We start from the raw sequence: 24,570 nt of genomic DNA, 5'->3' as shown, positions 1-24,570 counted from the left end.
GTCAGTATCTTTATACCAAGCGTTAGCGAGGTGTGAAATGTTGACAAATATAATGCCTACCCATGTTTAAATTAGCATAGAGCACGGCATGATAGAATTATTTCAATTCTAATAGGAAAATTTAGAACTTTTGTACTTCAAAGGGGACCTATAATATGTGTTCAAAAGGCATCAATTTTGATTGAAGAAGCTAAAACGTTATAGAAAATCAACCGTTTCACTATAAACAAATTAAAATATACATTTAAACTTACTTTTAGAAGGATTTTATTTAATTTCCTAGCGAGCAACACCAAAACAAATGTCCATTTTGATTTCCGGTGTTGTTCAAAACACAGCTGACATTGCAATTTCAATTGTGACTTCAGTCACATGTAGCCCATGTTTTATTGGAATTAGAACATGGCTTTGTTTCCAAAGCGAAAGAAGAACGTCATATTAGAATTGGGTAGAATAATGTTAAGAAGGGACACCCTAGCAAGTATATTTATTCCAATCTTTTAGTGAAAATGTTTGTTTGAAATGAATTTTGACATCAGTTAATTGTGTAAGTAATGATTTTTAGTAAGAGTATTGTTAGGAAATGGCCTGACCACTGAAGGATCATCAGATGGATTCTACATTGACATTACCCCACCTGTATTTGATCCTGATGTAATGAACAGCCAGATTTATGTTGATGTGACCCAAGGAGAGTTTACACCAGTGAAGTACCAAGCATCCAGTAACACTATTAAAGCTTTCTGGTACTGTTATGATGATGAAAGTTTAATCAAGGTAATTTAAGCCCTTTAAAAATTCTTAGTTATAAGCTGCAATTTTTTATTCTTCATGTACTGTAATATTGCAGCAAAAAGATCGATTATTCAGGTCTCATCTTTGGGCAACACAAAAGTTTTGAATAATGAATATAGAATTTTAATACACAAAATGTTTAACAGTTAGACCAATACAAGTTATCTTAGTTTAAACAATATTTTATTCAAATAAATCAGTACATAGTATACAAATCTGATACATGAAATAATTAGGATTCAGGAGTCGGTTTCACAAAAGTACTTACGACTAAGATTGATTGTAAGTCATGAACAATTCAGTATACTTACGATCAATCTTAGTCGTAAGTTTTTTGTGAAACCGACTCCAGTTATCTTGGTGTCTTAAAGCAGTTCTGACTATGAACAGTGGGACACATAATTTATTTTTCAAATCAACCAGTTTGCAGTAAAAGCTTTTAAACAAAAAAAATCTGAAGTGGTTTAAATATAAGAAAAAAAAAAATAAAAATGGAATAATTTCCTTGGAAATATGGGAAATGGTTTAAGTATTCAAAAATGTTATCTTGAACAGCATGAAAACATAGTCAAAGCATCAGATTAAGATTTCCTTTAAAAAAATACTTTTATGACCCTCAACTACTTTATACAACCAGATATCTCTAAATGGAAAACAAATAATTATATAGAGACAGCTAAAGAAGCATTAGAATGAAAATAAGATATAAACAACTAAGCAATGTATGCAAGCCTTGTGCATATGTAAAAAAAAATATTTCTAGCTCTCAAACTTTAAAAACCCCTTGCAGTTTTGGGATCAGATAGGGGTGCATCAGAAAATTTCTGCCTTCTGTGGGTATAAGCTATGTTCAAATAGAATAACTTGTTACAATTGACTTGTTTACCTGAACAGGGCCCTCTGTGATGGCTCCCATCACATTTCTCAGTTTGATCAAGTTTCATTTCAAGGATTTTACTAAATACAGTGTATTGAATAAACAATCAACAAGGTTACATCCTCCTACATGATATTTTGTGAGACTTGTTACTTTTATGTCAATAGAAATATATATTTCATATACAGCTACAGTATTCCGCCATAACTATTCATTAAAATAATGAGGGGAATTGCAAAAAAGTACTCAAAACATAAATAACACCAAAGACCTAGAACGTGAAATCTGATACATATGGGACAATTTAACTGTAAATTTACTTAAATCTGTCAATAACAGCCTTCCTAGGAGGATTTTATGAGTAATGAGTAGTATTAAAAGGAAACATCACAAATTATTAAGGTAGGCATTTTTTATTTTGTTAGTTGTTCAAAAGTTGTTTTCATGTGCAGATTCAAGTGTACTCATGACCATTTTGTTTTTATGCCCCACCTACAATAGTAGAGGGGCATTATGTTATTTTGTCTGTGCGTCCGTTCTTCTGTCAGTCCGTCCATTTGTCCGTCTGTCCTGCTTCAGGTTAAAGTTTTGAGTTAAGGTAGTTTTTGATGATTGATTGATCGATTGGTGTTTAACGCCACTTTCAACACTATTGTGCTATTTCGTGGCGGTCAGTTTTTATTGGTGGAGGAAGCTGAAGTACCCGGAGAGAACCATCGACCTTTGGTAGGAATACTGACAATCCTTGTCAATTAAGATTGGAGTCGAGTGCACCTGACCTGGATTCGAACTCACAACCTCAGTGTTGACTGGCTAGTGATACAGACGTTCGACTACTTAGACCACTCAGCCACCGAGGCCCCATTTTTGATGAAGTTGAAGTCCAGTCAACTTGAAACTTAGTACACATGTTCCTTATGATATGATCTTTCTAATTTTAATGCCAAATTAGAGTTTTGACCCCAATTTTACGGTCCACTGAAAATAGAAAATGATAGTGCGAGTGGGGCATCCCTGTACTATGGACACATTCTTGTTTTACAAATACTTATGGTGGACAACTTTATTTTGATATATTTCTAACTCAGAATAATTCATGGGCTATTGGGACAACAGTTGGTGGAGAGGAGATACAACCATTTACATCACTAGGTGTCAGACAGATTGGTATAAACAGCTCACTAGAGGGAGTACTGCAAAGTAACCAAACTTATTACGTCTCTATAATATGTCAGAATGGAGCAGGACAAATTACACAGTGGAATGATAATACAGGTAGAATAATAGCTTACAAGAGGAAATTCATCTACCTCTAAAGTTTCCATGGGAGATAACCTAAAATCATCATTCTTTTGAATATATAACAACGTATTGTAATTTCACATATATTTTACTGAATATAAGATGTTTTAATTCAAATGATTTCTGATTCTTATGAATGAAGAAGACTTTTCAAAAGAAAAATTGTATGAAAGCTTAGTTTGGACATTTTTATAGCAATTCAAAATTACTACCTATCACCTTTAGCATGACAATTACAATACAATTTGTATAAAAATTGTTGACTGATTTTTCATTATATAATTGAAGTGGAATGAAGTCTTATAGGATTGTAAGTATGCTTCATTTTATCACCTTGCACTTTCATGACTTGACTGGTTTTCTACAGCAGTTTGTTCAAATATCTGTCCTGTTGAACAGTTTGGTATTATAAAACAAATTGCAATTTGGTCAGAATTTTGAGAAAAAAAAATGCAATAGGTGGAGAGCAACACTTACAGTCAAGTCACAGTAAAAGTAAAATGTGCAAAAGAAATCTTCAGCTAGGAACAGGATGAAAAAGACACTTGAACAAGAAAATAAAGAAGGCACATAATTTGGAAAGTAGGATCTCCCTACTACTGGAAGCCAATTAAGGTAGCCCCAGCTATTGTTTAAATATTGCTGCTGAAGAATACTGCATTGCATTGAACAATGGCCATTACAATGGACTTCATATACTCTAGGAGACTCAGCATATTTTAGGGATATGCTAAACTAACCTTGCTCCAAACCTTACCAATACCCATAGCTTACTTTAACGTCCTTATATCATAACCCTATTCTAACCCTATTCCTAAACTGAACACTAACCTAAACACAAGGTCTTCTGAAGTAAAGGAAGGACATTTAAACATTTCTTCGTGTAAGGGGATTATACTGGTATTATGTCTTCAACAATTCATTTCATTTGACTTTTAATAGGTGTGATAGCTCTTCTTGAACCTCCTGATGTTCAAGCCATCAATTCCACACTGGTAGGAGCTGAAGATTTTGATGAACCTGTCACCCCTTCAGATTCTAAACGTGGTACAGACCCTGACACTATAGGCTTCTCATTTTCCCTGAGTGAGGATAAAAGAGTAACAAGATATGGTAAGATTTATCATAGTGAAAGCATTATCACTATTGCAACTTGTTTTTACAGTGAAGGCAAGGATATAAATAATAAAATGCATTTTAATCAAAACAATGATTTCTAAACACCACATTTTTGGGATCATTTTAAAAAATAAGACGATAGAGTATAATTGCCAATGAGACAACTAGCAAACCAATAAAACAGTAAATGAAAAACAAATATGACCGACACCAACCATCAAGATCGAACCACTGAATTACCAGGATCCTGACTTTGAATAGACACACACGGAATGTTGTGTTTTTTTCAGGGGCTTTTTTCCCCCTTACTGGGAAGTAGTATAACAGCTGACTCATCAGATTGACACAAAGACAAAAAAACTAATAAAAGACGCAAAGTATTGATCTAAGAGCACTTGCTGTTACTGAAAGCTAGTTCAAAGCCAATTTAAACTATTGAATATTTTCATATCAATTTAGCAGAACAAATTTGAAAATTGATAAAGTACTACTGTAACATTTGACAACCACTAGGCAAGTTATAATATTTTTTTGATAACTTGGCAAGAAAAAAATGTATAAATGTAGCTCTAAAATTGGGATTGGTTGCATAAAAAACAGATTGAAAGGGAAAAGGTGAACAAGTATTTCAAGAATAAATATTACATATAAATATTGTCATCAACCTCTGTGAAACTTTCGACAGACAATCAATGAAATTGATAAGAAAAATATTGTGCATTAATAAATGGTAAAAAAATGCAACTGATATAACCGAAAGCTAAGAATCAGCTCTTTTTCTTGCTTGATAGACTGACTACAATTACACAAGTGAGGAATTTCTTTATTACAGTTAACTTTTGTTCATATGCTACTTTCAGATATATGTATTGGAACATCAGAACATAAAGATGATATTTTCCCTTGTACCTACATCAGTGTAAACATGTCTGGTACAGTTTTAATAAAGAATGGCTCTATTTTCATGAATGAGTATAAATTGTATGACTTACATGAGCTCAGAAAAGACCAGAGTAGTTCTTCTTCTAATACATTCCACATGGAGCCAGGGAGAACTCTGTTTATAACCCTCAGAGCTTGTAATGATGCCTATCTATGTAGTAATAAGTCCTTGGGAACAGTTACAATGATGAATGATAAAGCTGTGATGAAGACATCAGTGGGAGGTGAACCTCTGGAGGTGGAGTATGATATGTCTAGTAACAGGAGGAAGAGGAGGAGTTTAGGGGATACACTTGTTTTAATTACACCTGATGGTGAGTATTTCATATGAAGTTTTGTTATCTTGGTAAGAAGTGGAACGATATTGATTGTGCTGCTGATTAAAATTCAGTTTTAACCTTTTTAATTGATTTTATACATTTACAGCTATGTTACTTTTTGTTCAAAAGTTTTCTCTAGACATTTGTATATCTTGATGAAACCATTAGCTGAAACCGATTTAAATGTTTTTGGTATTTTTCAGGACTTGCCTCTGGACAGAGTATATTGATGGAACCATTAGATAGTACAGATTTAACCACTGTTTATGATTCAGTATCCTCAGCAGAGTTCCAACCCTATATAGTAAATCCTAATGATACAATGGACTTAGTAGACAGACTTCTATATAGAAGGTAGGTGTATATAATAAAAGGACAAAATCTATATGAATCAATGTTGTCTCGCCTACAACAAAAGCTGCAGAAGCGGAGACATAGGTGTTGGTTTTTATACGCTCGTCAAAATTTTGACGGGACGTATTATGGTATACAAATGTCGTCTGTCCGTCAGTCCGTTTGTCTGTCCAGCGTAAACATGGCGCACCGTAACTTGAGAACGACTTATCCAAATTTCATGAAACTTAAGATAGTTGTTTCTTATGATGGTCAAACGATCTGTATACTTTTTGGTGAAAATAAGATTAAAACTTTTTGAGTTACGGGACTTAGTAACTAAAACAGGTAAGTGTTTTTTTTTCACATGTCGCGCCGTATCTCAAAAATAATTTATTGCTTAAAACTTTACACACTTCTTAGTTATATTAATCTTAAGATCTGTTTACTTTTTGGTGATGATTCAAAATTTTATTTTTGAGTTATTGATTATTTTGTAAAAAAAGGGGGAGGGGTTTTTCACATGTTGCACCGTATCTCAAAAAAGATTTATGATTATTGCTTAAAATTTTACACACTTCTTAGTTATATTAATCTAAAGATTTGTATACTTTTTGGTTTTGATTCAAAATTTTATTTTAGAGATATTGATTTTTTTTTTTCATTTTTAACAGGATTGTAAGTATGCTAGAAAAAACGTACATCAGATTAATTAATTACCACACTAGGTTCAATGAAACAAGTTTGCAATAAACTTTATTAAGGGAGCCCCTAGTGACCATTTATTTATTCTTTTATTTCAGATTATCAACAAGTATATTTTCCTTTACTCTGGTACCAATTGGACATTTACCTATGCCAGGACCAGTCAACATAACTTATTTTGATACCACTTCAGATGAAGATCAACGGATCATGTTGACACATTGGAATCCAGGTATAATATTGATTAATTGAAATATGCAGTTGTAATACCACAGATACTAGTACATCACAAGCAGCTGCATGTGAAAATAGTAAATTAAAAAAATTACTTCACTTGTGTTGTGTATAATCCACCTGACATTTCATTGCAAAACTAATTGTTTTCCTTGTAAAATTATGACATTGAAGGCAAGGCAAACTAAGAAAGACATAAATATACCTCTGTGCTAAGGAAGGTGGGGTGCACTGTTTCAAACCTGTCCATCTTTCAAATGAAATATCCATCATATTTTGCTCAAAAACTACAAATCATAGCTTACTTGAATTTGGTAGAAAGCTTCCTGTATAAAATTATTGAGATGTGGTATATGATAAATATTAATTGCCAATGATACAACTATCATTTAAACTAGTTTGCAGTTTCCAAACCCTCCCCTAACCTGGGACAGTGGTGTAACATTACAAAATAAGAATAACTATAAAAATCAGTTGAAAAGGGCATAACTCATCAGATCGATACAAAGCAGAAAACATCTTCCGAGAACACAGAATGGACGTGGCAGTGTATCTATACATCCCACAACAAAAAAGACACTAAGTAAAAATCTGAGAGTACATTGATCATGTTATAAGAGGTTTTTATAGAGGGGCATTATATTTTTCGGTCTGTGCGTCCATTCGTTCTTTCATCCGTTCGTTCGTCTGTGTGTCCTGCTTCAGGTTAAAGTTTTTGGTCAAGGTAGTTTTTGATGAAGTTGAAGTCCAATCAACTTGAAACTTAGTACACATGTTCCCTATGATATGATCTTTCTAATGTTAATGCCAAATTAGAGTTTTGACCCCAATTTCACGGTCCACTGTACATAGAAAATGATAATGCGAGTGGGACATCCGTTTACTATGGACACATTTTTGTTCATATTTGTCATCAACTTCTAGTTTACAAAATACTTATAATTTTATATTCTTACACATTATATGACCTTGTATGAAATTTCCATCACATTTTTCTCAGGAACTACCAAGCAAAGCTTCCTAAAATTTAGTTCTGAGCCTCCCCTGATGATGCTTTATTGTATGATGAGTTTTCTTCCCAATACTGATATATTTTTACTCAATCAATATCCTTTGCATTTTCTCAGTTACTATGAATCAGAGCACCATGCATTTGGTATCATCTTTCCTGTGAGCATACTACCCTGTAATGCATTTTCACATACATTGCTCTTCAATTTCCTGTTTACTGAAATCTTATAAGAGGGATATCATTTAATAGCAGTAGCTTGCAGTTCAACTTTTTTTAATTATATGAGTTGGTTTTAAAAAGAATTTAATACACTTGAAGTGGAGAAACTTCTTTGGCCTCAAAACAAAACTGAAAGTAGAAAATGCCATTCAACCTTCTACCAGGCAAGTTAATTTCCTTTTATGCAATCAAATTTTTACACGAGTACTAAAATGGGTTGGAATTGATGGATAAAGAATGTGACTTCATGTGTTAAATAAGTCTAAATTGGTAATTTTTTATTTTGGAAAATGCTTGATTTTTCATTTAATTATAAGACATAAAGTGTGGTGGTATTGCCTCTATATGCCTTATTATGGGACTTATTCTCTTACAAATGCAAATGTTATGGATCATATATATTGAAAGCACCTTCTGAGTCTTATGTAGACGAAACGCGCGTCTGGCGTATTAAATTATAATCCTGGTACCTTTGATAACTATTCTCACTTTCATACTTTTTTGTCAGCTAGATTTTAAGAAAATTTGTCAGGTTTATTTGAAGATATGGTTGATATCAAAGAAACAGTACATAATATGTTACTGTGGATTCATTTATTTTTCGTGGGTATCAATTTTCATAGATACTTACACTTTCGTGGATATTTAATTTCGTGGTTTTGCTAAAGCCTATGGAAAATTTGTAATTTGAGCATTTAAATTTGTGGTTCCCCTATAACAACGAAATCCACGAAAATTGGTATCCAATGAAACATAATGAATCCATAATAACTATATTTGATGTTAAGGTTTTGTGTGAGGTGGATATAGCCATCTATCATATATAGATATAAGAAGATGTGGTATGAGTGCCAATGAGACAGACAACTCTCCATCCAAGTCAAATTTTATAAAAGTAAACCATTATAGTCTGTTTGCCTAATTATCCTTTTTTGAAATTCCAGTTGTCAGTGTAAAATTTTTTGATTCAATTTGTATCTCAGAAATTATGCATGCCAATTTAACAGAATTATGTTTGTAAATTAATTTTAAAAAGTGTGTCTGCATGTAGATGTTTTCTCTTTCAGAATTGATTGATCTTTCAAATAACCTAAATGTTGTCGCAACTTTGCATTTTTGAAAATTTTGCACACACTTTACAATTCTCAAAGGTCTCTATATATATAGCTAGTTTGACTTACCATTGCACAATATTAGTTTGCCATCCATGAGTCATAGTTTAATTTTGATATAATTGTGATCATTTATTGTAAATTTCTCTAATTATCCACTGGTATATTTTTAGTGAATAATCAATGGGAGCTGACCAGTGAGACATGTGCTGACCATAGTAATAAAGAAACTACAAATTCTGATGGAAGTACTTCCATTCTGGCAAGTTTAACATGAAGGCCTTAGACATTTCAATCTTTAACTGTGGGAAGAAATTATGGTGTTGAAAATGTTCATTTATTTATTGCAGCATCTGCTATCATTATCTCCTTTTAATATACCATATCAACTACAACTAAGTGTTTGTCAATCAGAAGTTATATCCCTTGTGCATGCTTTAAGTATCCAGATGTAATAGGTTTTTGTTATTATGATGAGAACTTTGTAGAATATATATACCAAATTATGGTTTTAATCAAGATTTTACAGTCAATTAACTATGGAAATGTGATTGTACAAGTTTATCATGTTGCCCTATGGACACAGATTTTTTCTTTAACAATTTTCACCTGAAACTATTTGGTCAATCTGGACCAAACTTGGCCACAACCATCTTCTTGGTGTCTAGTTTTAAACTGTGTTATTTTCTGGCTAAGCAAAATAGAAAAATTGCAGCTGTGGCTTATTATAGAACATAAGGTAAAAATGCAAGGTATTGTCTTATATCTTGAAAGTCATAAACATATAGAAAATCTAGCAATGACAAAAATGTTCGTTTCATTGACATGTATCTCATATCTCCTTTTTTCATATCAAAATATACAGTCTACCTATACACCAATTTAGACAAAAATTGTCAGAGGACTCATTACATAGGTTATTGTGAATAAATGATGATTTTCACATGTTTTAGCAATTGAGCTCACCTTTGTGTCTGTCCCTTTATGTCTGTTATAAAATCTTCTATGGAAATATCAGGCCAATTACAACCAAACATGCACTATCATGTATTTATAGTTATAGTTATAAACTATGTCAGATGAACCCTTGCCGCCTTGGTTAAAAATAGAACAAAGCGATAAAATGCTAGTATTGGTTTAAGATCTTAAAAACTGATATAGGTCGAGAAATTCTGGCAGGGCAAAAATGTTCAGAATGTCAAAATCTACCTTATGTTTATTTTGACCAGAAAAGTCACCCGATTCCTTAGAGTTATTGCCCTAAAATGAAGATTTTTTTTTCACCATTAGTATGCATACTTGGCTATTATCTTTAAAAGTAGAAACTGTAAGTTACAAAAGTGATTAAGAAGAATTTCACATAGCCTTTCTGGGAAGTTTACTCCTTATAGCAATTATTTCCCTTAAATGCCAATTTTTGTCCATTTTGAACTAGGTTTTCCAAATGGAAATCCGGGATAGATTTGAGGTTGAATGTCGTCTGCGACTCTAGTTGCTTCCATTTTTAAATTACTTATGAACCTTTCAACCAAGGCTTTTTAAATTTTGATATATATGTTACTGGTTACTGATTATTAAGTTTGATAATTCATTCAATATTGACTATTTTCACTTTGATGTCCTGAAGTAATTGTTCTTCATTACTTTGACAATGCATAACAATAATATAGTAAAAACCTGGTTTGCCTTCATTTTGACACCGTCTTATTTTTTGGGGTTTTTTTCTTTTTCGGGGATGAGGGGTTGTAATATTGAAAACTGTAAAAGATAGAGAAAAATATTGAAGTGCAAAAATTATCGTTAAGAAAAGATCTATAAATAAGTCAAAGAGTTATTATTCTCTTGAAATGCCTCGATAGAGGGTTGCTGCTCACAAGGAAGCTGTTAAACCAAGAGTTCCAAGTGGTGAAGTTGAAATCAACCCTTTGAAAATTTTACAGACACCTTCACGAATTGGTTGACCGTTATGGAATATCTGTTTCATAGATGACGATGGAGCGTTGTCAGTTTACTTTTGACTTTGAAAGGCAATTTTTACTATTTTTGGCCTTATTGGCCAACTTATCCTGAACACTTTAACAATGATGATTCTTTCTTTCATTTCAGGTTTGTAGAACCTGGAGTTCAAAAGGTGATAATTCTACTAACAGTCGTAAGAAAAGGTCTATTGTAGAAACAGAATATTTCACAGAGGAGACCCAGTTCTCCTTATCGATGGTATCATCATCTATATACAATACACCACCAAAATTGATTAGCCTTAATTCTATAACTATGGAGGAAGATTCAGGTAAGCTGTTATGGGAGGTATATTTTGTTCTTATGTATATATTGCTTTGCATTGTTAAGAAAATCCCAATAATGGCTTCAAATTTAAATTATGTCTTGAAACACAACCTTATATTTACATTTTCTTCAAGCCATATGTCAGGCATGACAAATGGTAATAGATGATATTATTTGATGATTGCATTTTAATGTGAATTTTCAGGGTCGAGTAGGTCTGTAAACATATCATCTCCATTAAAATTTGAACTGTTTTAGCAGAAAATTGCCTTATCACACTGGATGTAGTGGTAAAATATAAATTTTGAGTCCGATTGAGCTTCTCTCAAATTGAATTCTGATCTGAAATGATAATAAAATAAGACTCCAAATTGATGGCTGATCCTTGATCCCCTCTAATCAAATTACATTTTTTCTCTCTAAAATCGGCATCCAAATCATTGCTCGTCTAATTGAAGTCCTTTTTCTGGACTTACTGCAAAGACAACAAATAAAACCAAACGACACCATTCAGGATTTCAGCAATTGAGTTCTTGGTGACAGATAATTGTATGGGAAAGATGATTAGGGAAAATCATAGACCCATATGCAAAGACATTTTCAGGCCAACATAGCTCCTCATTTGGGACAGCTGCATTTAACCTGTCCACATATCTTTTTAAAAAGATCATTTTATGGGACGTATTATGTCTGTTCGTCCGTCGTTAACATTTTGGACATTGACTTAAAAACGCTTTAACCAATATTCATGAAACTTGTGAATTGTGTGATTCTATTGACAAGCTCACTTTCGATTTGTACAAATTTTAGATTTCACGTTTCCTAGTTATGGGATTTTAATCATAAAAATGGGGGAATTTTCCAGTTTTCGGACAATAACTCAAAAATGCTTTGAGCAGTTTTCATGAAACTTTGATGACTGATTTATATCTATTAAAATAAGCTCCCTTTTGTTTTTAATGCCCCCGCCTTAGGTGATGGGGGTATTAAGTGTAACCCTTGACCAACATGTCTTTTATCCAAATATTTGCCACTGGATGTTAAGCAAACAAAAATCATACAATCAATCATAAAGAAATATATTTATATATATATAATGTTTATCATTGTTTGCTGTCTTCTACCAATTAGATATTAGCAGGCTAGAGTATTTAAATTTAAACATATATGCCTTGACTGCTAATCAAATTTGTAAAGACAACTATTAAAACTGCAATGTATACATTTCAGGAACTCTTCAGTATTTACTAGAAGCTACAGATGATGATCAAGACACCATTTTGTTTTATTTAGAAAATTCTACCTACTCAATTGGTACTCCAAGTCTCACTACTGATGGAATGTAAGTTATAGTTTGATACATATAGATCAACCAGTTTCACAGAGTTGGGGTATATTTGTATCCATTTGTCTTTTCTATTGTTTGTCAGTTACTTTTATTTGGTTTGTCAGGATGTTATACATGTAGTAAGGTAATGGGTATCAAATTTGTGTTTTAATTTTTTGCTCACTGTCATGGAACAGAAACTATGAGTTTCCTTTGTTTTTTTGTTACTTATCATTTACTGTTTAAAGATAAATGACTTTCATTATCTGAAATTGTACCATAGGCATTACAGCAGCAATTATAATTCCTAATGGTAACTGCTAGTAGGATTAAACATGGTCTCCACCTATTATTTTAAATGTCAATCTAATTGATTTCAATTTTGTAAATTAAATAGTATATACCTTTTCATAGATTAACCTTTACTTGGAATATTATGGAACAAAAAGAAATAGAGATCAAACACTTATCTAAATTAAATTAATTAGCAGTTTTTAAAATGTTAAAACTCTTTAATTCCATATTTTCTTTTTATTTATCATGTTGATTTGGAGCACTGCCAGACTATATTATATTGACCTCTTTTCAAAATTTGACATGATTATTTAATTGCTATTATACACACCACACTTAATAACCCCTTAAGCTGATGCAAGATCTAGATATGAATGAACTTTATTTTAATAAAACTACATATCATAGTTACGGAAAAAATATATTTACAATTACATATATCTATATATAAATATGCACATGTGGGAACAAACTTAACTTGAAGGACTGACTTTCACCTCTACAATTTTTATAAATTTACATAATTTTTTGTCGAGCTTGCGACTTCTGTCACAGAAAGCTCGACATAGGGATAGTGATCCGGTGGCCGCGGCGGTGTTAACTAACTACTTAAAAGCTTTATATTTTAGAAGGTGGAAGTCCTGGATGCTTCATATTTTGTATACAGATGCCTTATGTTATGAAGTTTCCGTCTGTCATTTGTCCATTGTACTTTACCTCATTTTCATGGTTCAATGGTCAATGTTAAGTTTTCATGGTTAATTTTGTTTCTTAGATACTATAAGCATTAGGTCAACTATATTTAATGCATAGATTGATTGTAAGGTGTACATGTCTGTCTGGCATACTTCATCTGACCTTGACCTCATTTTCATGGTTAAGTTTTCATGGTTCATTGGTCAATGTTACATTTTCCTGGTTGAGTTTGTTTCTTAGAAACTATAAGCAATAGGTCAACTATATTTGGTGTATGGAATGATTGTAAGGCGTACATGTATTTCCGGTTTGGTTTATCTGACCTTGACCTCATTTTCTTGGATCATGTTAAATTTATGTGATACTTGTAGTAAAGCTTTATATTAGGACTATCAACATAAAAATCAATGGTCAGTAAAGAAGGCGAGACATTTCAGCGTGTGCAATCTTGTCTAAAACGATAGTATTGTCTGAATTAAATAAACCATTAAATTTGTATGTATTTGGATTTTTACAGCAATATTCTGGTAAAAATTTCTTTCTCTCTACATCCAAAGCTTTACAAGTCATGATATAATGATATTCGTCACCAATATCACTTGAGTTGGAGAGATGAAAAAGTCTGTCGTTTCGAGACAAGCCTCGCCATCTTCCCGTCTCAATTGGTAATTGATGACTTCCACATCTAAATTTGCAATAAACAAATAATAAATTATTAGGTAATATGTTGAAATAATTCTCAAATTTCAGATTAGTCTTATAAAATTCTGTAACATAGGTATTTAGGTAAGCTATCTACCTGTGACAAACATAATTGTGTGAACTCATCTTTGGTTTTTTGTTTCAGACTTTTTGATACCCATTTGTCTGCAAACTGCATGTCCCAAATATTTGACATACCACAGTTATCTAAAACATTTTTTATATAAATCAACCATTTACTTACCGTTTATAATTCTGCCCCAGAAATTTATCATACGAACTTTTGCATAAAGAAAAATTATGAATCCGCCAAGTTCAGCATAAACTATACAGTCTGGGGTAGATTGCTTCATAAGTTAAATAAGTTTGCAAAATTTTAGGTGCACCTGCTCTAGTAGGTCAAAGTTTTCAAAACCCCAAATCTCTGACCAATATAATAAAATAGGTACAACAGCCTTACCAAAGAGATCCAGTTGACATTCAATAGATAAATTATTAATTCTACTCTTCTTCAAGATAGAATACATAGCTTTTATTCCTTGGTCTCGAAAGTATTTTTTAGTTTGTAAAAATGATCCACTTTTAAAGAAAAATATTCCTAAATATTTATAATTTTTAACAATCTCAATTTCAGTATCAATGATAAAAAAAATCAAATTATGTGGGATTCTACCGTTTGTAAAAACAAGAACTTTTGTTTTATCAACATTTACCTTAAGTTGCCATTTGTTACAATATATGGCAAATTTGTTTAACATATTTTGTAGTTCAGTGTTACTATCCGCTAATAAAACAGTGTCATCAGCATATAATAGTAGTAAAATCTTGAGATACACATCTAATTCATTTTGTATGTCTGCACTTATTGATTGCTAACCTTTTGTATCTAACTCTTCTAAAAATGCTTGTTAATCATTAAAATATACAGAAAACAAAGCACCTTGTCATACACCAATTTCACAAGGGAAGAAGTCAGATTTTTCATTATTGAAGACAACACAGGATTTTATATCTTTATATATATTTTGTATAACTTGGAAAAACTTTCGGTCAATATTTTTATTCAAAAGTTTGAATAAGAGGAGATTTCTTTGAATAGAATCAAAGTCTCTTTGAAAATCAATAAACGCACAATAAACTTTCTCTTCTTCAATTTCAAGAGTTCAAAAAAGGCATAAAGAGCAAAAATATGATCATTTGTCCTGTATCCTGGTCTAAAACCTGCTTGATTTTCTTGTAAAATTAAAAACTCATCTAAATAATCACAAAGTCTATTTCTTGAAATGGAAGTAAATATTTTACCTAGACGGGATAGTAATGTTATTGGCCGATAGTTTTTCCGCTCCCCTTTACTACTTTTAGATATCACACCTGTTCTTTAAATATTCAACAATGAAGAACAAAAATGTTATTAAAAAAATTATAACAATAAACTAAATAAAAAAACGTCTTCAATATACTATAATGAAGACAAAAACGTAATTATGCATAAAAAAAAAAAAAAATTAAAACCATCTACATGCAGATATGTTTAATATGCATCCCCTCTATCAACGGGCTTGGGTAATGAAGTGTGTATAATACATGACCAAATATGGTATATATCTATTATCTATTTCTTTTCAAGATTATTGTATACTCCATGTACAGACTGTACAGGAACAGAATATATACACATACTCTTAACAGAAGATCAGACAGACATCCCAGCAGCTAGTTCTAATGTCACAATAACAATCAATGTCATCAGTCAGAATGATCACCCTGTTGTTTTTCTTACTCAGTATGGTAGCTCTATATTGTTCCAGGATACAAGTGAACCAGTTGTGGTAAGTTCTTATGTCACAATAATAGTCCATTTTTAACCAGTGATAATGACCACCTTGTTGTTTTCCTTCCTCAGTATGGTAGCTCTTTATTGTTCCAGGATACAAGCGAACCAGTTGTGGTAAGTTCTAATGTGTGATAACAGTCCATTTTTAACCAGTCAAAATGACCACCTTGTTGTTCTCCTTCCTCAGTATAATGGTAGCTATTTGGGTTTGAATATTAAAATTTGTTTTTACCTGCGTCACAAGGTCTAGTAACAGCTCGACACCCTCTATCTGTCTGAATGACCATGGGAAACTTTCATCAAAGTTTTCTTTTGCTTTTATGTAAGGGAATGAGTTAATATTTGGTTGCAGCTTGATAATGTTGAGATGTAGCAAGTAAGCAATTTTTACATCTGCTGTGTAGCCACTTCCTGTTTGCCAATAGTTTGAAATTTTACAACACTCATGGTGCAAGGAAAATTTTTGTCAAAGTTTTCTTGGCTTCTATGCAGGGGAACTGTTAAATTTTTTGTATGCAGCCTGATAATGTTGAGTTGTTGTGAGTAAGCAATTTTTACATTTATTGTGCAACCATTTCCTGTTTGTTAACAGTTTGAAATTTTACAGCACTCATTGTACAAGGAAAATTTTCAAACTTTTCATGGCTCCTATTGAAGGGATAGATTTTATATTCGTTCTGCAGCTTGATAGTGTTAAATTTTGAAATCTTCTGCACAGACCCCATAGAATCATGCCTAAAAGTGCATTAAAATTTTTACAACATTGGCTAAGTTTGCATATATAATGTGACTTGTGATTCAAGTTTTAACTTTCTTTCATTTAAGTTCATAATAATTCACTGATTTACTGCTTATCACAAAATTCCCTTCTATCATTTTTATGATATTTTTTATAAAATAAAGCTTTACAATTTTGGTCTATCCGTCTTTAAAGGGGCATTAGCTGTCAAATTCATGTTCACCAATTTGACTCAAATTCTCACATAATAAAATGTATATCCAAATAAAAAAAAGTCTAAAATAAACAATTAACCATGCATGGACCCATGCATGGATAATATGTATCAACACTTCGTGTGTATTTTTGTCTAGACGCCATCTAATTAACCATCGAGATGACCTGCGAAGACTGCTGACAGTCATATAACCTGATATAAATATAAACAGATAGTGACCACTTGCAATTGGATTTTTCTTACTCTGTTTGATTTCATATTGTAGGTTAAAAAGTATGTGGATTGAATCAGTCAATCAAATGGTTCATCCTTGTTTTAATTTTAAGGTTGACATTCTTTTCCTTTTAATGGCTGAATGACAAAATGAAACCAGATTGGCTTCTAAAAGCGAATTATTATTTCACTATTTCACTTTCATTAATGATTGAACAAAAAAAAATCATATTTTATTTTTTTTTATTTCGTAGCTAATGCCCCTTTATGAATGGCAAAATTTACTTTTACACATGTTTTCCCGTGACCCAGTACAAATTGTATGCAGAAAAATATCAGTTCTTTATAAAAGTTTTAGGTTTATGTAAAAGAACTTGAAATATTGCTCTTTTTTTATTATTTTCAGATTTACCTAGAACAGATGACGAACCATACTGGACATATCTTGTCTGACCAGTTCTCTGCTGTTTTTGGAGGATACGACATTGATGTGAAAGATAGTTTAATTGTTGTTTTGTCACAACCTGAACATGGCATTGTTACAGTATCCAAGGAACAGGTTATACCACCAGAAATAGGTTCATGTTCACAGACATTAGCTGTATGTATTTACTGTGAGATTATACAATTTCCTGATTAGAATCACAGTAATGTGTAGGGGTATATTCAATAAGAACTTTTTGATAAGTTTTCAAAATTCCACAACTACTTCAACTAAAAAGTAATCTGTAAAATACAAATATTTATATGGAATAAGGACTAATCATAATAGAAAACAAAGATATGGGTATCCATTCATGACACAAAATAATTACATGCTTAGCAAAAAACACAAAAAACAAAGGAACAGCTCTTTTATTGCTGTTACTGTCAGCTGTTAACAATTTCAACTTCTATGAAACATGAAGCTAATGTTACTCAAAAAAGAAGATTTGAAAAAAACAAAAAATGAAAATGAAAAAAGAAAATAATTTTGCTGGGAAAATTCAGTAGCTTCAAAACTTTGGGTAAATTTTGGTATTTATGATATCTATCAGGAATTTTGGTTGATAACTAACTGTCATCCAGCAGAACTGCCATACATGAACATAAAATTTGACAAAAGTGTCAATTAAATATTGAAAAAAAGGTTTTAATGGGACAGTTGTTGTTAAATTTATTTTATAATCTTTAATACATATGACGGATGACTCTAATCATCATAGATAAGTACTGATCTTCCCTTAGTTTATTTATTTTGTATTTACATTGTATCATAGATCAAATTTATTTGTTCAGTGTATGTTCACTGGTGTTAATATGTCTTTTGATTGAGTTAAGCCATTTCAGTTGATATTCTATAGTGTGTCTTTCTATGTTGTGATGTTACACTATTGTTTCAGAAAAAGGTGAAGGTTTGGTACCATTAAAACGTTTAAAACCCGCTGCAGTTGTTTGCACCTGTCCTAAGTCAGGAATCTGATGTTCAGTAGTTGTCGTTTGTTGATGTGGTTCATAAGTGTTTCTCATTTCTTGTTTTTTATATAGATTAGACCGTTGGTTTTCCCGTTTGAATGGTTTTACACTTGTAATTTTTGGGGCCCTTTATAGCTTGCTGTTCGGTGTGAGCCAAGGCTCCGTGTTGAAGACCGTACTTTGACCTATAATGGTTTACTTTTATAAATTTTGACTTGGATGGAGAGTTGTCTCATTGACACTCATACCACATCTTCTTATATCTATGATTTGTTATTTTAACTTGCTAGCTCACAAAGTAACTGTCCACAGAAAGATGTGTCCACCTTCCCAGACACATTATTCTGACTCTAAGACAATCAGATGACCTTTGCTTGGCAGAAAAACAAAGACATAATTTAAATTATTTTGTTAAACCCAGGGGAATATAAAACTCTCAGTCTCCTATATATAACAACCAAGACACTAAATAGTATAGGATAGAAGATGGCAAATCTTGCCAATATGTATAAATAATATTAAACAACATATTTATTTGGGGGCCTATAGTGCTTAATGATACTGATTGCATTGTTGTAATTTGATGTTTTTTCATTGAATCTATGAAAGTTAGCACCAAACATTGTTTTTTTTTCAGATGGATAGTGAACCTTGTGGAAATTTCAGTCAGACATTACCATATAGTGCTTCAGATATGTTGTGGATCTATACCAAAGTAACGTATTTTCAGCCAGCTGATTATTATGGTTATGACTATTTAAAGATGTACATCATTGATGATAAGAATGGCACATCTGAAGTGGTTACTGTACAGTTTACTATTATGGAGTCACCTTGTCAAAATAAAGGGGTGTGTCAAGGTATGATGTGCTTCTCCTTTCAGTGACGTAAATTTCTTACTACGTGTTTATGCACTGACTCCTGAAAAAGTGTTTTGCCTATTAGCAATGTGAAAGGCAAAAGCATTAGAATAAAAAAAGTTCCTGTCCAATATCAATGTCTTATTATTTGTTTCTTATGCAGAGCAGCATACTATTTCATCTTAATATGTAGATACACAATTGTCTACTTTTATGCCTACCAGTCTAGTAGTCAGCATGTTGTTTGACATAATTTTCTGTAAATTTCTCTTTAAAAAATTGTGAATTATTTGTAACACCTATTAAACAGCTTTAACTTTCTACCTCCAGTCAAAGAAAGCATAAAACATATTTGGCACACTTTTCAGAATTTTTGGCATGCAATATTAATGCTCTTCACTTTCATGTTGGATTTGGCCTCCCCACTTTTTATGCCCCACCTACGATAGTAGAGGGGCATTATGTTTTTTCGGTCTGTGCGTCCGTTCGTCCGTCCGTCTGTCCCGCTTCAGGTTAAAGTTTTTGGTCAAGGTAGTTTTTGATGAAGTTGAAGTCCAATCAACTTGAAACTTAGTACACATGTTCCCTATGATATGATCTTTCTAATTTTAATGCAAAATTAGAGTTTTGACCCCAATTTCACGGTCCACTGAACATAGAAAATGGTAGTGCGAGTGGGGCATCCGTGTACTATGGACACATTCTTGTTTATTTCAATTATTAAAATGTAGCAGGTTAATAATACTTAAAAACAGTAAACTTTGTTGTAAAAAGACAGAATTGAGGGTTTATGGCTAGTTTTATTACTATAATACATCCTGAATAAAGCAGAGAACAGGTGATAGTTTTCATTTGTATAATTAAGTACATCAGTAATATGATTGTGATGAAACTGGCAGAGCTCAGAATGTTTCATAGGGTTAAAATTCTTTAAAATTCTTTTTTAGCAAAGACAAAAAATAACCGAGTTACGACTTTTTACCTGTATAATGATTATAAAACTATTCTTTTCCAGAAAAGGATACCAGCAACTACCCTTGTGAAGATACTCACAGAGCTGAGAGTTTTGATCTTTATTATAACTGTGAATGCCCACCAGAGTTTACAGGACTACATTGTGAAGAGGATGTGGATGAATGTCTAAGCAAACCTTGTCCAGACTCTTACACCTGCACCAACAAGTATGGTGGATATGCTTGTTCTTGTCCAGACTGTGGATTGTCTCCTTGGATTAAAGCTTTGATTGGTTTAGTTGCAGTGCTTGTTTTTATCAATTTGATTGTGATAGTAGCATTCTATATCAGGTATTAACTGTTTACTTTTCGAGCTCATCTTGCACAAAAGGTCATCTATGTTATGTCATCTGATATCACTTTACCTCTAATATTCATTATTTATGAAAAAAAAATATCACTAATGAAAGCTGATATGTCTTTCGGTTAATTGTGTGGTTGATTTCTGATAAATCATTTAATTTAAATGTATAACATCTAAAAAATTGTGAAAGTGAAATGTCTACCATATACTGTAAATTCAGAAATTATTGCATGCATTTATTATTGCGATGTTTGAAAAATGGACAAAAACTCTAGACTAATTATTGCGATTTCAGGAAAATCTGCATACAGATATATGTATCAGATATCAGAATGCGAGTTCTTATTATTGCGATATTCACCCATTCGCATTATCCGCATTAATAAAAACCTCGCAATAATATCTGAATTTACAGTAGTTAAGAAGGATAAAAAAGAAACTGAAGATGGCCAGTGACCCAAACGTATTGAAAAATGGTTTGATTACTACCATAATATTACTTATTTGATAAAAATTTCAGCAGTTTTGCATATGTTGATACAAACAAATAAGCGATAAATAGATCTACATGCCTTTTTCGTAGTTGAACTACTCAGACTACTTTGCCACTGAGGCCCCTGGGTTAGATATTGAAGTTTTTCAGATATAATTTGCTAAGGTTGCCAAAAAGGGATTAGTTGCGAGGTTTTTATACGACCGCAAAAACATTTTTGTGGTCGTATATTGGTATGACGTCAGCGTCGTCGTCGTCCGAAGACACATTAGTTTTCGCACTCTAACTTTAGTTTAAGTGAATGGATCTCAATGAAATTTTACCATAAGGTTCAATACCACAAAAGGAAGGTTGGGATTGATTTTATGGGTTATGGTACCAACAGTTAAGGAATTAGGGGCCAAAAAGGGGCAAAAAATAAGCATTTTTGTAACTTCCAGACATAATTTGTGTGTAAGTGGATGGATCTCTCTGACATTGTACCACAAGGTTCCATATCACAAAGGGAATGCTGGGATTGATTTTGGGGGTAATTGCCTCCAAATTTTAGGAATTAGGGGCAAAAAACAAGCATTTTTCAATTTCATGACAATAACTTGTACCAACAGTTAAGGAATTAGGGGCCAAAAAGGGGCCAAAAATAAGCATTTTTGTAACTTCCAGACATAACTTGTGTGTAAGTCTATGGATCTCTCTGAAATTGTATCACAAGGTTCCATATCACAAAGGGAATGCTGGGATTGATTTTGGGGTTAATTGCCTAAAAATTTTAGGAATAAGGGGCCAAAAAGGGGCAAAAAACAAGCATTTTTCTAGTTTCATGACAATAACTTGTGTGTAAGTGTATGGATCTTTATGAAATTGTACTACAAGGTTCCATATATCACACAGGGAAAGCTGGAATTGAGTTTCGGGGTAATTGCCCAAAAAGTTTAGGAATTAGGGGCCAAAAATAAGCATTTTTCTAGTTTCCAGACAATAACTTGTGTTCAAGTGTATGGATCTCTCTGAAATTGTACTGCAAGGTACCATACCACAAAGGGAAGACTGGGATTGATTTTGGGGGTAATTCCCTCAAAATTTTAGTAATTAGGAGCCATAAAAGGGCAAAAAAACAAGCATTTTTCTAGTTTCAGGACAATAAATTGTGTGTAAGTGTATGGATCTTTATGAAATTGTACTGCAAGGTTCCATATCACAAAGGGAAAGCTGGGTTTGAGTTTGGGGGTAATTGCCCTAAACGTTTAGGAATTTTGGGCCAAAAAGGAGCCAAAAAACAAGCATTTTTCTAGTTTCCAGACAATAACTTGTGTTCAAGTGTATGGATCTCTCTGAAATTGTGCTGCACGGTACCATACCACAAAGGGAAGGCTGGGATTGAGTTTGGGGGTGATGAATCATAAGGGGGTTCAAAAAATTTTTGGGGGGGGGGTTTCCTTTTTTTTCTTTAAAATTTACCATTTTAAATTGGTTATTTCTGATTTATATATAAAAGCAAATAATAATGATATGGTTTGAATAGGTAAATTAAAATTTTTGAAGTTCTTAGACCACTTTCATTCTGTGTCAGAAACCTATGCTGTGTCAAATATTTAATTACAATCCAAATTCAGTGCTGTATCAAGCTTGAATGTTGTGTCCATACTTGCCCCAACTGTTCAGGGTTCGACCTCTGCGGTCGTATCAAGCTGTGCCCCAGCGGAGCATTTTATTATTTTTTCTGATGTATTTAATAGTACCATGAACATTTCAGAACAAATCAATAACCTGTTTTGAAGATGTTGTCGCTGAAGTATCTACTTTTTAGCTCAGCTGGCCATTTTTTCTGATATATATGATAGTGCCTTCAAAATTTTAGAACACAACCAATAACCTGTTTTGGAGCTGTTGCACTTGAAATATCTACTTATTAGTTCATCTAGCCTTTTTCTGATATATATTATGGTTCCTTCAAAATAATACAAAAGAACCAATAACCTGTTATGTTACCTCTTTTTTAGCTCACATGGCTTATAAACTGACTCGATCACAACACCTACAATGCTTTGATTTCCATTAAAATCATTAATTCATAATGATTATTTTTATTATACCCCACGCAACGAGTTGCGGAGGGTATAATTTTTTTGACCCGTCCGTCCATCTGTCCGTCCGTCAGTCCGTCAGTCCTGTTTCTTGTCATCGCAACTCCTCTCAAACCACACAACAGAATTTCACGAAACCTTTTTAGATAATAAGGACATACTATGTAGTTGTGCATATCGACAGGAAATCATGGTTCAATTTTTTTTCTAGGAGTTACGCCCCTTTGAACTTATTTGCTTCAATGTACTACTGCAACAGTTTGTCATCGCAACTCCTCTGATACCACACAACAGAATTTCATGAAACCTTTTTAGATAATAAGGACATACTATGTAGTCGTGCATATCGACAGGAAATTACGGTTCAATTTTTTTTCTAGGAGTTACGCCCCTTTGAACTAATTTGCTTCAATGTACTACTGCAACAGTTTGTTATCGCAACTCCTCTGATACCACACAACAGAATTTCATGAAACCTTTTTAGATAATAAGGACATACTATGTAGATGTGCATATCGACAGGAAATTACAGTTCAATTTTTTTTCTAGGAGTTACGCCCCTTTAAACTTATTTGCTTCAATGTACTACTGCAACAGTTTGTCATCGCAACTCCTCTCAAACCACACAACAGAATTTCATGAAACCTTTTTAGATAATAAGGACATGCTATGTAGATGTGCATATTGACAGGAAATTATGATTCAATTTTTTTTCTTATACAATTTCTTTTTCTTACTTCTTACACATATTTTATTTCTCCAATGACAATGTGGGGACGTGGGGTATGTGAGCGCGCTCACTAAGGTTCTTTAATTGTATATGAAATTTAATTTTAATTTGTTTTTCAGGAAGAAGAAAAACCAGATGAAAGTTTCAAGTGAGTTTCCTTATAATTTAGCTCTTTAAGAAAAAAAGTCCTTAAAGTTAGCTACGATTAAGACAAAAATTTAAAGAACAATTCTTTTTGTTTCAAGCATAAATGAAAGCAGAATTCCGAAATAATATTCGTTCAAGCAGTCAGTTTGGACCAAATTTGTCAAAATAAGCTCAAAAACATGGCTGATGTTTTATTGACTTGCAAA

The 24,570-nt window shown here is 32.5% G+C and overlaps 1 protein-coding gene across 1 annotated transcript in view; it reads left to right on the top strand.

The window, feature by feature from the left end:
• LOC127709607 (uncharacterized) overlaps positions 1-24,570 on the top strand; it is a 187,467-nt gene that overhangs the window by 130,938 nt on the left and 31,959 nt on the right. The window contains exons 67-80 of the mRNA XM_052215208.1: positions 566-777; positions 2,761-2,947; positions 3,917-4,087; positions 4,954-5,349; positions 5,559-5,709; positions 6,492-6,625; positions 9,144-9,232; positions 11,077-11,260; positions 12,487-12,598; positions 15,903-16,104; positions 17,685-17,879; positions 19,371-19,593; positions 20,609-20,897; positions 24,337-24,365. Coding sequence (XP_052071168.1) covers positions 566-777; positions 2,761-2,947; positions 3,917-4,087; positions 4,954-5,349; positions 5,559-5,709; positions 6,492-6,625; positions 9,144-9,232; positions 11,077-11,260; positions 12,487-12,598; positions 15,903-16,104; positions 17,685-17,879; positions 19,371-19,593; positions 20,609-20,897; positions 24,337-24,365 — 2,574 coding nt within the window. The remainder of the gene's footprint in view (positions 1-565; positions 778-2,760; positions 2,948-3,916; positions 4,088-4,953; positions 5,350-5,558; positions 5,710-6,491; positions 6,626-9,143; positions 9,233-11,076; positions 11,261-12,486; positions 12,599-15,902; positions 16,105-17,684; positions 17,880-19,370; positions 19,594-20,608; positions 20,898-24,336; positions 24,366-24,570) is intronic.

Source organism: Mytilus californianus, unplaced genomic scaffold (assembly GCF_021869535.1).
Source record: "Mytilus californianus isolate M0D057914Y unplaced genomic scaffold, xbMytCali1.0.p SCAF_7, whole genome shotgun sequence".
In the NCBI taxonomy this organism is placed as follows: domain Eukaryota; kingdom Metazoa; phylum Mollusca; class Bivalvia; order Mytilida; family Mytilidae; genus Mytilus; species Mytilus californianus.
The sequence above is the reverse complement of the archived record's forward strand: the minus strand, read 5'-3'. Positions and strand labels throughout refer to the sequence as shown.